General features: G+C 40.2%; 1 protein-coding gene across 2 annotated transcripts in view; it reads right to left on the reverse strand.

Annotated features, from left to right (window-relative positions):
* Positions 1-1251: 1251 nt before the first annotated feature.
* EFHC2 (EF-hand domain containing 2) overlaps positions 1252-16154 on the reverse strand; it is a 109983-nt gene continuing 95080 nt past the window's right edge. For both annotated transcript variants that reach the window (XM_077294824.1, XM_077294823.1), the window contains exon 15: positions 1252-1430. In XM_077294824.1, coding sequence (XP_077150939.1) covers positions 1335-1430 — 96 coding nt within the window. In that variant the 3' untranslated portion in view covers positions 1252-1334. The remainder of the gene's footprint in view (positions 1431-16154) is intronic.

A 16154-nucleotide genomic window follows, 5' to 3' on the forward strand; every position in this document is an offset into this window, starting at 1 on the left:
ATAACAAAAATAGTGCATGAAGAGTCAGCTGACTGCTTATATTAATAGCTAAGCCAGCCCCCTTCTCTGTTACAGCCAGCTTAGCAATTGAAATAGCCACAATAAATTACAAGTAATATATACTGTAAGAAAGCTGGAGGTAAGGTCCTGGGTGGCAAGTATGTGTCACCGAGGTGATGTAAGGCCCAGGAGAAACAATAGGTTACTGAGATGGTTTTATTTTGACCGGATCTTGGGTCTGGGATTTAGGAGCGACCAAAAGAGCCTGGAAGGGAAAGGTTGTGCCCATACTCCAGTTTGGGTCTTACTAGCCTAATAGCAGACAGCTGAGTTACCTCCATAGATGGTGTTGTGCTGAGGCTGGAGAAATCCACGTCATGATAGATAGTATTTGTTAGAGTCTGAGAAGTGCCTGTGACAGCAAGTTGGTGACACCGTTTAATTTGTTTTGCTTTATCAAAAATAAAGGTCTGGTGTGTTATTCATTTGTGCTGAAGAAAGCTATTTTCCTTTTTTTTAAGCTGAAACGTTTATGAAGGACAATAAACTTTACTTTGTTTTGCATAAAACCTGGTGCCTGTACATGTCCAAGTGACAACCAGAGAGCTAAAACCCCACATAATACCAACAGAACAGAGCTTTACCGGTGTTCTCACTGCAATGAGCCAAAAATTGGCCGATCACCAATAATTGAGACAGGAAAGATTTCTCCCAAAAACATTGTAATGTTTTGCATTCATTTAATTCATATTGCTAATTACAATATGTGCAGGCTGTAAAAATAGAAAAACTGATAATGATAAACCTTTCTACCCAGTCCTTTACTGCCATGTGTCCAACATTTGCACAAAAAGCATGATGAATGGTGTACAAGTTAGGATGGAAAATGAATCCAGATTTTGCAGCAGATTTAGAACAATGATAAAGCGTTTGGATGGTTTTCTTACAATATTAAAAAACAAATAAAAGCCTAGTACATAATCTACGCAGTGAGTTTTGTTATGTCTTGGATTCATGCATAGACTACAAATGGGAAATTTGCCCTGAGGTTTTCAAGAGTATCCAATTAGATCTAAAACATTTGGATAATAATAAGTAAAACATTAGTTCATTTTCTTTTTAATGGACACTGACAAGGGCAAACGAAAGGTATCAGGCAGCAAACAACAGAAATGCAGGGAGAACTCTGGTTATCACCTAGGACATTCTATTTTCTCCTATGGAAACCACACACAGACATAACTACAAATATATACATTTCAGTTTTTAATCATATACAGCACATTGGGACTACAGACATGTGTACACTATGAATTAAAGAATAGGAAAGTGTCTCATTCTCGTACACCAAACAAATCCTCAAGAAGGAGAAGATAGTTCACAATCTTCACTGCATTTGATGTTGTCTGTCCGCTCCAATCAGCATCAAACTGTAAAAAAACATATACAATATATATGTAAATGATGTGGCAATAATTATAGAAAAAAAATAAACTTTTCTTCATGAGCAGAAATTAAATTTGTAAACGAGTGGGAGATCTCTTTAGCTGGAACGTTCCCTTTCTCTTCATCATCTTCATTCCCTCCTATTTTTAATCAACCCCAAAAATGCATTTTTTGTAATTATATAGTTTAATTTTATATTTGATATCATGCGGAATAATAGCTAAGAACTTTGAGAGTGTATTCATTTGTTGGTTTTTGTCTTACAGAGACGGCAACTGCCCAAGCCATTTATATATCTCTGTGTACATCTTTCATTTTCCAATACATCTAGTGCATTCAATTACACTTTAAGGACAAGAACATTCTGTACACCTAGGGAAGGCTTGTGGTAACATTTTTTATGGGTCCCAAAATTTAAAAGGCAAAGGCCTTTTTTAAAGGTGTTATACAAGGCTTTGCATTTCCTAGGTGTGTTATTTTTTCTAAAGCATAGGTTTCTCACCCCTAAGGCCTCCATGGCAATTCCTGATGGCTGTATAGCAATTCCATCATGCCAAGCAAAGATTGGCGATGCATAAGTGAATTATTTGAGTGGTTGATCATATGCTTTACCATCTTTTACATGTAACCGTTATTGGAGGTTTTGTGGGGGTCTTGGTTCAACAACCTTCACTTACTCCTAAGAGCATAAAGTCTATGGAAAATTACTTCCATTAGGCTGGGGCTACATGGAAACTATGGCCGCAACACAGGTTGTGCAACCAAAGTTCACTATGTATAGCTACTACATTGCAGCACGTGATTTAATCGCAACAGGTCCATTACCCCTTCACAGAGAGAGAGAATGTTAGTCTAAGAAGAGGTTTTCACAGGTACCCATTCAGATGGAGACGTTTATTCTCAGTGAGGAAAGGAAAGCGTAGGACCTGGTATACGAGAGATGCCCTAAAGTGGCTACCAGGGACACATAAAATTGGCCATTTTTATGCGCTAAACGCTCTCATTTTTCATATTTCTAGTGCAGTAATGCAGTTCAGTTTTCATGTTTCATGTTTGCATGTTTCAGCGCTGCAGTGTGCTACCTTATTTACTTGACTGTATATGAGTTGGTGACTCTAGGTTCAGCACCTGTTCACACTTAGTCTATGTTTGGATGTGACGGTCAGTTTTTTTAAATGTAAAGCATAAATTATAACGTAAGCTTTACAAGTTAGTACCTCCATAACGGAGAGGAGAAATTCAAAATATAAACTTCATTTTACCCTGCTCTGCAGCAAATATTGCATGATGTGACCAGTTAAACATGCTCAATCAGGGGAAAGGTCTAAGGATATTTCCATCTTAGCAAGTTACTTTAGCTACTTGCAGGTGATAATTTGATGATAGCTGAAGGTCTGGCTACTGGGAACCCACAGATTCTGAGAACAGGGCTCTGAAATGGCTCATTAGAATTATCAGTGGCTCCATTCATTGCTTATGGGTCTGTGTGAGATAAGTGAGCTCTGTACTCTGCCATCTCCCAAAGTTTCCTAGCCATTGAATGCATTGAAGCATCTACAAAAATGTATTATATTGAAAAAAAAGCATTTCAATGCCCCGTTAGAGTCAGAACTCCAGCAATCATCAAGTTATCACTTACCCTGTGAATGATCTTGTCATAACTTGGTAAAATAAGAATATAATTGTAAGCAACTTATAAAGAAAAAAAATGCAACAACAAAAAAAAAACAAAAGAGATTTTTATGTATTGGACTTTAAAGGTGACAGAGTTGGGAAAATGAAGACGTTGGCAGACAAGGCAAAGTTTTGGAAATTTGAAATAGGAAAGGTTCTCTTAAAATAATTAACATTTTGAAAACAAATTATGTAATTAATAAAGACATGATCTATCAGCTAGCTATGAGCATAACAACAGAATGCAGCCATGTATTTTAAGTCACAGCAAAATATATTTACACTATGATTTTATACCACTGAAATTCAGTTTCATACTTGATATTATGTTTGGACCAAATTTAGCTCAGGGAATCCCAAAACTTCTGATATCAATTGTCACAATTGTATCCGAGAATAGAAGAGAACAAGTTACATTCATTCCTTGCTACTCTTGGACCATATATTTACATCACTGCAGGAATGGCTGATGCATGATCAAATTCAGTAAATGGTTAATGTAGAACTGAATGTCCCTCAATTGATAATCTGTTGTTCTGTTTGCACTTCTATTAGTACTTTTCCATCAGGTTTCTAGTGATTTTTGACAATTAAAATAACCTAAAATGCTGTGTTCTATGGCTAGTTTCACACTAGTGTTTTGCTGAGCTGCGGAGGGCTGCTGACTTCCTCCAAGAAGCCCCGCCCACGGGGCTTCTCTGCTGCTCAGCTCCACCTACGTCCACATGAGTCCTGCGTACCTATCTTTAACACTAGGTACGCAGGTCGTGCGGATGTATGCGGATGCCTCCACATGCGTCGTTTTGACGGTGCAGAGAAAAAAAGAAATTCCAACAAGGTTCGTTCGACGTGGGTCGCTGCATCCTCAAAACGACGCATGCGGAGGCATCCGCATACATCCACACGACCTGCGTACCTTATGTTAAAGATAGGTACGCAGGCCACATGCAGACATAGGCAGAGCTGAGCGGCTGAGGTGCGGCCGTGGGCAGGGCTTCATGGAGGAAGTCAAAATCTTTTTCAAAACGACAGTTACTAGTCTTAATAAAAAAGAAACGCACAGTATGTCCATCAAGTTCAACTGGAGATGGCAGAAGACATGGATGTAGGGGCTATGGGTAAATTCCCACGCTCGAGTTCATATGAGGACATCCAGCAGGGGGCGCATCACTGCAACTCAAGGTAACTACAGGACATTCCCCTGCATTACATTCATTCACAACATTTTACAGACAGGAGCGACTGCATTAGCACAGCTCCTGGCTGTAAAATGATTTAACCCCTTCAGATGGATTTACATCGTGGGACTGACAGAACGACGGAAGGTATGAGATATTGTTGATTTTTTATTTTACCTTTTTTACAGGACGAGGGTCTTCAGGTGGATTACCAGTATAATAAAATATTACAACACCCTGTGTCTTTATTTCATTAAAATACTTTTAAATAATGTGTGTGTGTTTTATTAACCATTTCGTAATATTGGATTAATAATGGATAGGTGTTATAATTGACGCCTCTCCATTATTAATCTGGCTTAATGTCACCTTACAATAGCAAGGTGACATTAACCCTTCATTACCCCATATCCCACTGCTACACGGGAATGGGAAGAGAGTGGCCAAGTGCCAGAATAGGTGCATCTTCCAGATGTGCCTTTTTTGGGGTAGCTGGGGGCAGATGTTTTTAGCCAGGGGGGGCCAATAACCATGGACCCTCTCTAGGCTATTAATATCTGCCCTCAGTCACTGGCTTTACCACTCTGGCGGAGAAAATTGCGCGGGAGTCCATGCCAATTTTTTCTGCGATTTAACCCTTTATTTTACAAGCTACAGCACCCAAATTTTGCACATACACACTACTAACATTAGTAGTGTGGAATATGCAAAAAAAAAGGGATATGAGATGGTCTACTGTATGTAAACCATGTCTCGTATCCTGTCGGGTTTGTGAAGGAGAAAGAAAAAGCCGGCAATTGAATTACCGGCTTTTCACATATCTCGCGCTGAATTAAATATAAATACAGTGTGTGTATATATATATATATATATATATATATATATATATATATATATATATGTGTGTCTCAATGACATATATATATATGTATATATATACTGTATATATGTTTTAACGAACATTTGAGCACATAAATCCATTAGATGTCGGTTTTGCAAGCCTGCAAGAAAATATCGCAGAACGGATGCCATACGGATTTCATACAGAGGATGCCATGCGCAAAATACGCTGCCACACCCTGCCTACGGATGACACACGGATCACTATTTTGGGAACATTTCTGCGTATTACGGCCGTAAAATACGGACCGTATTTTCATACGCTGAGTGTGACGCCGGCCTTAGTCTGTGAAAACAGTTTGTTGTGCAATCCATAAATACATGTGAAAGTTCTGCCATGCAAAGAAAAAGCCATATAATCGCACAATTCAGAAATGTTGCCGTCTTCTCTGGGCCAATACTAATCTAAAATAGGGTGAGACAAAATGGAAAACTATTCTGTGGTCAGATGAATCGAAATTTTAAATTCTTTATGGAAACCATGAATGCAGTGTCCTGAAACTCAAGAGGAGAGGGACCATCCAGCTTGTTATCAGCACACATTTCAAAAGCCTTCATCTCTGATGATATTGGTATGCATTAGTACCTATGGCATGAGTAGCTGACACATATTGAAAGGCATTATCCATGGTGAGCATTATATAGAGGTTTTAGAAGATATGTTCTCACCCAAACAACCTTTATTTATTATTTTATTTAAGTCCTTGCATAATTTAGCAAGGTAACGCTAAACCACATAATGTATCCATGACAACAGCATGGCTGTCCAGATCTTTCACCAATTGAAAACATTTGGAGCATTATGAAACAAAAAATTCAGCAAAAACAACCTGGACTTCAGCAGCTAGAATCCTACATGAGTCAAAAATTCAGCAAAGACAACCTGGACTTCAGCAGCTAGAATCCTACATGAGTCAAAAATTCAGCAAAGACAACCTGGACTTTTGAGCAGCTAGAATCCTACACGAGTCAAGAATGGGACAACATTATTCTGCCAAAATGCCAACAATTGGTCTCTTCATCTCCCAGCCATTTATAAACTTGTAAAAAGAAGATTGGATGATACACAATGGTAGACATAGCAAGGGCCCAACTTTTTTTATATGAGTTGCTGCCATCAATTTCTAAATGAGTTAATTTTTTTCAAATGAAATGGAAAAATATCTAATATGTGTTCTACTTGTAATATATGTTATACTTCCTCATGGACTGCAAGCTTCCTGCAGGACCCTCCCTCCTCTTGGTGATTGCTGAATAACGTCTTCCTCTGTAATGTACTATATATTACAAAAAAATGGCCCACACACCTTTAGCATTAAACTAATGTACAGGTGCACAAATATGCTATGTGGTCAATATACAAACATACATACACGATGCATCAGCACACTGCGATTAATAAATACATGAACCCCAATATTGCTAGTAAGTTAAAAATGGAAAGTACTTTGTTAGCATTTCTGAAGATATACCTATATATGGATGGTCCCCATCACAATTGTCCTACCTCTCCATGTGCCAAACCAGGCCTCATCAGAATGGGTAAGTGAAAGAAAACTAAGCGTAGCTCTCAATTAAAACCTTGTCTGGGAACGATGTGCAAATAAGGGTGCTGATACCTGGAGGGCCCCCAATGTATACTGAAAAAAATATATAGGGCCGCACCTTTAGTATTAAAGTAATGTACAGGTGAACAACTACAAACAGCATTTTTCCCAAAAATAGGTTTGTTGATGTATTTGTGCACTTTAACCCCTTCACCACCATGCGTTTTCCCATTTTTGACTTTTCATTTTTTGCTCTTCTTCTTCTTCCCATAGATCTTTTTATTTTTCTGTCAGTTTTTGGCCATGTGAGGACTTTTTTTTTTGTGGGACGAGTTGTACTTTTGAATGACACCATTGATTTGCCATATAGTGTACTGGAAAATGGGGGAAAAAATTCAAAGTGCAGTGAAATTGAAAAAAGTGCAATTCCACAATTGTTTTTTGCTTTGCTTTTTTATCATGTTTACTAAATGCTAAAACTGACCTGCGATTATGATTCTCCAGGTCATTACAAGTTCATAGATACCAAACATGTATAGGTTATTTTTTATTTCAGTGGTGACAATAAAATCCATATTTTCTAAAAAAAAGTTGCCATATTCCAAGACCCATAGCATCTCCATTTTTCCTGGTCTGGGGCAGGGTAAGGGCTTATTTTTTTGTGTGCCGAGCTGATGTTTTTATTGATATTATTTTGGTGTAGATATGATTTTTGATCAACCATTATTGCATTTTAATCTAATGTTGCGGTGACCAAAAAAACGTAATTCTGGAGGTTTGATTTTTTTTCTCGTTACGCCATTTACCAATTCTTTTTATATATTGATAGATTGGGCAATTCTGAACTCAGCACTATCAAATATGTGTATTTTTTTATTGTTTCATTTTGAATGGGTTAAATGGGGGGTGATTTGAACTTTTATATTTTTTTATTTTTTCAATATTTTTGAAAACATTTTTTTATTTTTTTTACTTGCTTCAATAGTTTTCATGGGAGACTAGCAGCTGCGACCATCCAGTTGCTTGTGCTACACAGAGCAGGGCTTCAACTCTTTGCTCTGGCAATGACAACTACAGGGGTCTGCTGCAGAACTTGGGTTGCCATGCCAACCCATCAGCGACCTGCGGTCATGTGACACGGGCGCCGATGGGCGGGATTAGTGATGCGCTTCTGGCGCGATCATGTTAAATGCCACTGTAAGAGATTAGCAGCATAATTTAATATGTTAACAGCCGCGATTGGATCGCGATTCCACCCAAGACTGTTAGGGGCACATGTCAGCTGATAAAATCAGCTGACATGTGCCGGAAAAGTTGCGGGCTTATCACCAGAGCCTGCGGCAAATAGGAGGCCACCTTAGACATAACTATATGTTGGAAAGGGATTAAGGCCACGTGCACACGTTGAGTATTTGGTCAGTATGTTACATCAGTATTTGTAAGCTAAAATCAGGAGTGGAACAGTCAGAGGAAAGTGTAATAGAAACACGTCACCACTGCTGAATTACTCTCCCACTCCTCAAATACTGAGGTAAAAAACTCACCAATTACTGAACGTGTGAACATGGCCTGACATTAATGTGTGAAATATTGGTGCGACTTTAGCAATTAAAAAAAATCAAAGTGCTGAACAACTATGTATTCTGCGACTCTCTATTTTCCTATTTCAGGTGGCTCTGACAGCCTAAGATTAGGAAACATTAACTGATACTGTATACTCTCAGGCCAAAGTTTTCTAACTTTGGACAGATTGACAAATGAAAAGCTCTGAATTAGCTCCATTGAATTACTCTGGGGCTCATTCACAATTTTAACATTGGATTTCTGTTACTGATTCTAATCATTTGGACTACTTTCATGAAAACCTTGGTGCTGTAAGCGAAGAGCAAGGAGAAAAATGTAATCAGGATATCAATGAGAAGAAATGATGATACCAAGGTAGATGGAACGTGAATATGATGGGGGACTACAGCTGGATGCTTCACAGAGAAGATTTGCAGGCCTTCTATAAGACAAATGGTATCAAGAGCAGCTTTGAAGATTTGAAGAGAAAAGGAAAAGGCGCAAGAATGAATTTTCAATCAAGTTGCAGAATTTTTTTTATATAATATTGTATAAACAATGACTACAATAAAGATTTTTGTTTTTCAGCTCGCTTATATGTAATTTCCCCCGCTTTTTGTGCAAAATCCGTATGTGATGGTTAAAAATAGAAGTGTTTTTTTTTTTTAAATCAGGGCATAAAACATAAGAATCAGTGATTAGATTTGAAAAAATGTTCATAAACCCAATTTTTGCATACCGGTGTTATCTACCCCTGACCATATGAACGTAAATGTACAACAGCTATAGAAACACAAGTAGCAGGCTACTTTTCCTTGGTCATTATACAAATGGCCTCGCACTAATTGACTGAAAGTAAATCTTAACTTCATGTGAATTCAAGTTTTACCACAAGCATAAAAGTTCCGGTAAGAAATGTGTAAATGATGCTGGATTCGACATCATTGCAAATGCTGAGACAATGCTTCCAGACTTTTTGGCTGGGTTCACATTGGGTTTTGCTGTATCACTTGACCACTTTCATTGATGATGATCCTTTGTCATTTATACCTAACAGGGCCTCTGACACCGATGTGATTAGTGCCTTATAAAAGGTCATTGCTAAGGGTTCAAGGACTCCCATCCTCAGAGGACAGGTACTATAGAAATGGTTGCAGCTCTTTCTGCACGGTTAGCCTTTTACTTCAAGTTTGTGAGATTCCAGATTATTTTACAATTTTTGCCAGTAACATTTACTGGACCATCATAATGTTGTAGTGACGGAAATTTACTGTATTTATTATTGTATACTAATTGTGAACGTGTAAGCGTGTTCTGTCAATGGTATAAACAGAGAATTGCAGAGCTCCTTGTGAACTCTCAACAATATCAGTTGTTAATCTCTTCATGCTGCTCATGTTCATGATTTCATGTTAAATATCATACATTTGTTTTGCAGTTATGTTGCTAAGTATCCCAAACAGCCATAATATTAAAACCTATATTCTGCCAAAACAGCCATGATGTGGACTTAAAGGGAACCTGTCACCATTTTTGTGTCATACTAGCTAAACATATAGTCTTACTAAGCGTTTGCTATGCATTCCCTAAATACTTACAACCCCTGGCAAAAATTATGGAATCACCGGCTTTGGAGGATGTTCATTCAGTTGTTAAATTTTATAGAAAAAAAGCAGATCACAGACATGGCACAAAACTAAAGTCATTTCAAATGGCAACTTTCTGGCTTTAAGAAACACTAAAAGAAATCAAGAACAAAAAATGTGGTAGTCAGTAATGGTTACTTTTTATAACCAAGCATAGGGAAAAATTATGGAATCACTCAATTCTGAGGAAAAAATTATGGAATCACCCTGTAAATTTTCATACCCAAAAATAACATCTGCATCAAATTAGAACTGCTTGTTAGTCTGCATCTAAAAAGGAGTGATCACACCTTGGAGAGCTATTGCACCAAGTGGACTGACATGAATCATGGCCACCAACAGGAGAGATGTCAATTGAAACAAAGGAGAGGATTATTAAACTCTGAAAAGAGGGTAAATATCACGCAATGTTGCAAAAGATGTTGGTTGTTCACAGTCGGCTGTGTCTAAAACCTGGACCAAATACAAACAACATTGGAAGGTTGTTAAAGGCAAACATACTGGTAGACCAAGGAAGACATCAAATCATCAAGACTTAATAAAAACTAAAACTTAAAGCAATATGTCTCCAAAACAGGAAATGCATAATAATGTCTGTGACCAGACTGTAAGGAAATGGGATTTACATACAGAAAAGCTAAATGAAAGCCATCATTAACACCAAACAGAAAAAAACAAGGTTACAATGGGCTAAGGAAAAGCAATCGTGGACTGTGGATGACAGGAAGAAAGTCATATTCAGTGATGAATCACGAATCTGCATTGGGTAAGGTGACGATGCTGGAACTTTTGTTTGGTGCCATTCCAATGAGATTTATAAAGATGTCTGTCTGAAGAGAACATGTAAATTTCCACAGTCATTGATGATATGGGGCTGCATGTCAGGTAAAGGCACTAGGGAGATGGCTGTCATTACATCTTCAATAAATGCAAAAGTTTATGTTGATATTTTGGACACTTTTCTTATCCTATTAATTGAAAGGATGTTTGGTGATGATGAAATGACATCAAGATGATGATGTATACTGCCATAGAGCAAAAATTGTGAAAACATTTCTTGAAAAAAGACACATAAGGTCAATGTCATGGCCTGCAAATAGTCCGGATCTCAATCCAATTGAAAATCTTTGGTGGAAGTTGAAGAAAATAGTCCATGACAAGGCTCCAACCTGCAAAGCTGATCTGGCAACAGCAATCAGAGAACGTTGGAGCCAGATTGATGAAGAGTACTGTTTGACACTCATTAAGTCCATGCCTCAGAGACTACAAGCTGTTATAAAAGCCAGAGGTGGTGCAACAAAATACTAGTGATGTTTTGGAGTGTTTTTTTGTTTGTTTGTTTTCATTATTCCATAATTTTTTCCTCAGAATTGAGTGATTCCATAATTTTTCCCCTATGCTTGGTTAAAAAAAGTAACCATTACTGACTACCACATTAATTGTTCTTGATTTATTTTAGTGTTTCTTAAAGCCAGAAAGTTGCCATTTGAAATGACTTTAGTTTTGTGCCAAAACCTTTTTGATTTCTCCTGTGCTGTATTCTAATCGGCAAAGCCGAAAAGCAGAAGTGCAGATGTGCCAATAAATGTATTTCCGGTTCATGTACTGGAACTACTTCCATGTACCGGAAATACGTTTGTCAACGCATACGCATTTCTGCTTTTTGGCTTTGCCCATAGTTGGGCAAAGCATACTGCACAAGCGCCAGACACTATTTGTCTGCGCAGGCGCAAAATCTCCCTGGGTGATAAGGATGACGCAGGAGTCGTAATCCATGTCCAGGATGGTGAGCAGCAGCCGTGAGGAGGGGTGGAATGGACCGAAGTCACATCCATTGGACTGGACGAACTCGATTAGAATACAGTGTGGGATAAATCAAAAAAGGTTTTTCAGGGCTATACAGGGGGAGTCAGGGGGTTACATAAGTATTTAGGGAATGCATAGCAAACGCTTAGCAAGATCATATTTTTAGCTGGTATAACACAAAAATGGTGACAGGTTCCCTTTAACAACACTTCCGAAGGTATCCTCCATCTGGCACCAAGGAGCTAACAGCCTTTGTTTAAAATGTACTTGATGTTTCAGGAGAACTTGAAGCAGAGTGTCTGTTCTAGCTCCTCCCCTCTCCATAGACATTTATAAGCAGCAACTGACATCTCCTATCTCAGTAATGGGAAAATCAGTCTTCAATGAATTGAGAGTGAATGATTAGTCCAGGAGGAGAAAGAAGCTGATTTCTCTGCTAATATATATGACGTTTTTTATATTCATTTGTACTATTGATTAATGAAACAAAATATTAAAATAAGAGTTACTTTTTAACTCTTGCAAATTGTGAGGTGGGGTTTTCCTGGATTAGACTTGTTGTTCAAGTACATCCCACAGATGCTCAATCCGATTAAAATATAGAATTTTTAAAGCCAAGGCATAAGATTGCTCCCTTGACTTGGTCTTCTCCCGGCTTTGCTCAGTGGATGATTTCACAAACTCTCCTCTCCCGCTCTCTGACCACAACCTTCTTTCATTCTCTATCAAGAACTGCCATCCCGCTCAGGTCACCCCCACTTTCCACACTTATAGAAACATACAGGCCATTAACACCCAGAAACTTATGAAGAACTTGCAGTCCTCATTGGCCCCAATCTCCTCCATCTCATGTCCTGATTCTGCTCTGAAGCATTACAATGAAACCCTGCAAAGTGCCCTGGATGAAGCTGCTCCTCCTATACATAGAGCAACTCGACACAGACGGTGACAACCGTGGAACACGCTGCAAACACGTTTCCTGCAGCGGTGCTCCAGGTGCGCCGAACGTCTGTGGAGAAAATCTAATCTACCCGAAGATTTCATCCATTATAAGTTCATGCTAAAAACATACAACTCTGCCCTTCACCTCTCCAAACAAACCTATTTCAACACCCTCATCACCTCACTGTCCAATAACCCTAAACGTCTCTTCGACACTTTCCAGTCCCTACTCAACCCAAGAGAGCAGGCCCCAACCCCAGATCTCCGCGCTGACGATCTGGCCAACTACTTCAAAGAAAAAATTGACCACATTCGACAGGAAATCATCTCCCAATCTCTTCATATCAGGCACTGTCCTCCCTCCCCCACTGCATCTAGTTCACTCTCTGACTTTGAACCAGTTACTGAAGAAGTAAGCAGGCTTCTTGCATCTTCTCGCCCGAACACTTGCACCAGTGACCCCATTCCATCACATCTCCTCCAGTCCCTTTCCCCGGCTGTCACCTCTCACATAACAAAAATATTCAACCTTTCCCTCACTTCAGGTATTTTTCCCTCCTCATTTAAGCATGCCATTATACATCCATTACTTAAAAAACCCTCCCTCGACCAAAACTGTGCCGCTAATTATAGACCTGTCTCTAATCTTCCCTTCATCTCTAGGCTCCTGGAACGCCTGGTCCACTCCGGTCTTACCCGCTATCTCTCAGATAACTCTCTTCTCGACCCTCTTCAATCTGGCTTCCGCTCTTTACACTCTACTGAAACTGCCCTCACTAAAGTCTCTAATGACCTACTAACAGCTAAATCTAATGGTCACTACTCCATGCCAATTCGCTTGGATCTTTCCGTAGCATTTGACACTGTGGATCATCAGCTCCTCCTCACTATGCTCCACTCCATCGGCATCAAGGACACCGTTCTCTCTTGGTTCTCCTCCTATCTCTCTGACCGATCCTTCACTGTATGTTTTGCTGGTTCCTCCTCCTCTCCCCTTCCCCTTACTGTTGGGGTTCCTCAAGGATCAGTCCTAGGCCCCCTCCTCTTCTCTTTGTATACTGCCCCTATTGGACAAACAATCAGTAGATTTGGTTTCCAGTACCATCTCTATGCTGACGACACCCAATTATACACCTCTTCTCCTGCTTTCACTCCGACCTTCTTAGAAAACACCAGTGATTGTCTTACCGCTGTCTCTAACATCATGTCCTCCCTCTATCTGAAACTGAATCTGTCAAAAACTGAACTCCTCGTGTTCTCTCCCTCTACTAACCTACCTTTGCCTGACATTGCCATCTCCGTGTGCGGTTCCACCATTACTCCCAAGCAACATGCCCGCTGCCTTGGGGTCATCCTTGATTCCGAGATTTCATTCACCCCCCACATCCAATCACTGGCTCGCTCTTCTTATCTGCATCTCAAAAATATTTCTAGAATTCGCCCTTTTCTTACTTTCGACTCTGCAAAAACTCTTACTGTCTCACTTATTAATTCTCGTCTGGACTATTGTAACTCTCTACTAATCGGCCTCCCTCTTACCAAACTCTCCCCGCTCCAATCTGTCCTGAATGCTGCGGCCAGGATCATATTCCTCACCAACCGTTACACCGATGCCTCTACCTTGTGCCAGTCATTACACTGGCTACCCATCCACTCCAGAATCCAGAACAAAACTACTACCCTCATCCACAAAGCACTCCATGGCTCAGCACCACCCTACATTTCCTCTCTGGTCTCAGTTTACCACCCTACCTGTGCCCTCCGCTCCGCTAATGACCTCAGGTTAGCATCCTCAATAATCAGAACCTCCCATTCCCGTCTCCAAGACTTTACACGTGCTGCGCCGATTCTTTGGAATGCACTACCTAGGTTAATACGATTAATCCCCAATCCCCACAGTTTTAAGCGTGCCCTAAAAACGCATTTGTTCAGACTGGCCTACCGCCTCAACGCATTAACCTAACTATCCCTGTGTGGCCTATAAAAAAAAAAAAAAAAAAAAACATAATCAGGTTCCTCGCATCATGTTCTCATACACTTTATGCAGGCAATAGCCTCTGTGTCTGTACTGCTACATACTTAGGCTGTGTTAACTGGTTCATGCAGCTTTACATGAACACCCGAGCCTTACACTATGGCTGGTCCAAATAACTAAAGCAATTGTTACCATCCACCTCTCGTGTCTCCCCTTTTCCTCATAGTTTGTAAGCTTGCGAGCAGGGCCCTCATTCCTCCTGGTATCTGTTTTGAACTGTGATTTCTGTTATGCTGTAATGTCTATTGTCTGTACAAGTCCCCTCTATAAGTTGTAAAGCGCTGCGGAATATGTTGGCGCTATATAAATAAAATTATTATTATTATTATTAACCTATGTTCCTCAAATCAGTCATGAACAATTTTTGCGGTGTGGCAGGGTGCCTTATCTTGCTGGAAAAGGCCTCTGCTGTTAGGAAATTTTTCTGCCATGAAGTGGTAGATTAGGTCTGTAGTACTGTTCAGGCTGGTCATTTATGTCAAAGTAACACCCATATGAATGCCACAACTCAAAGCTTCCTAGCAGAACACTGTCCAGAGCATCACATAACCTTCACTAGCTTGCCTTCATCCTGCTGCTCATCCTGCAGCCATATCTTCTCAGGTAAGGCTACTTTCACACTAGTGTTTTTTTGCATACGTCGCAATGCTTCATTTTGGCGAAAAAACGCATCCTGCAAAGTCATCTGCAGGATGCGTTTTTTCCCCATAGACTAACATTAGCGACGCATTGCGACGTATTGACACACGTCGCAACCGTCGTGCGACGGTTGCGCTGTGTTGTGGCGGACCGCCGGCAGCAAAAAACGTTACATGTAACGTTTTTTTGTACAGACGGTCTGCCATTTCCGACCGCGCATGCGTGGCCGGAACTCCGCCCCCACCTCCCCGCACCTCACAATGGGGTAGCGGATGCGTGGAAAAACAGCATCCGCTGCCCCCGTTGTGTGGCGCTTGCACAGTATGCGTCGGTACGTCGGGCCGACGCAGCGCGACGGCCCCGTACCGACGCTAGTGTGAAAGTAGCCTTAGTGACACATGGCCATCCACATGATGTAAACAAGACAGTGAATTATCAGACTTAGGCCAGAGTCACACTACCGTAGAATATGGGCAAGTGCTATGCAAGAAAACATCGCATAGCACTCGGGCCAGTATTAGGCTACTTTCACACATCAGGTTTTCAGTGTCAGGCTAAATCCGGCTAATTTTCAAAAAACCGGATCATGCGAATGTTGCCGCCGGATCAGGTTTTTTTTCCCATAGACTTGTATTAGTGCCGGATTGCACCGGATGACATTGCGTTTCGTCCGGTTTTCACCGGATCTGGCAAATCTGCCGCTTCCGGTTTCTTGAAAAAACGTCCATAGCAACGTTTTTTGTCTCCGGCGAAAAAGCCTGAAGTGCCGGATCTGGCA

This window comes from Ranitomeya variabilis, chromosome 3, assembly GCF_051348905.1.
Source record: "Ranitomeya variabilis isolate aRanVar5 chromosome 3, aRanVar5.hap1, whole genome shotgun sequence".
NCBI lineage: Eukaryota > Metazoa > Chordata > Amphibia > Anura > Dendrobatidae > Ranitomeya > Ranitomeya variabilis.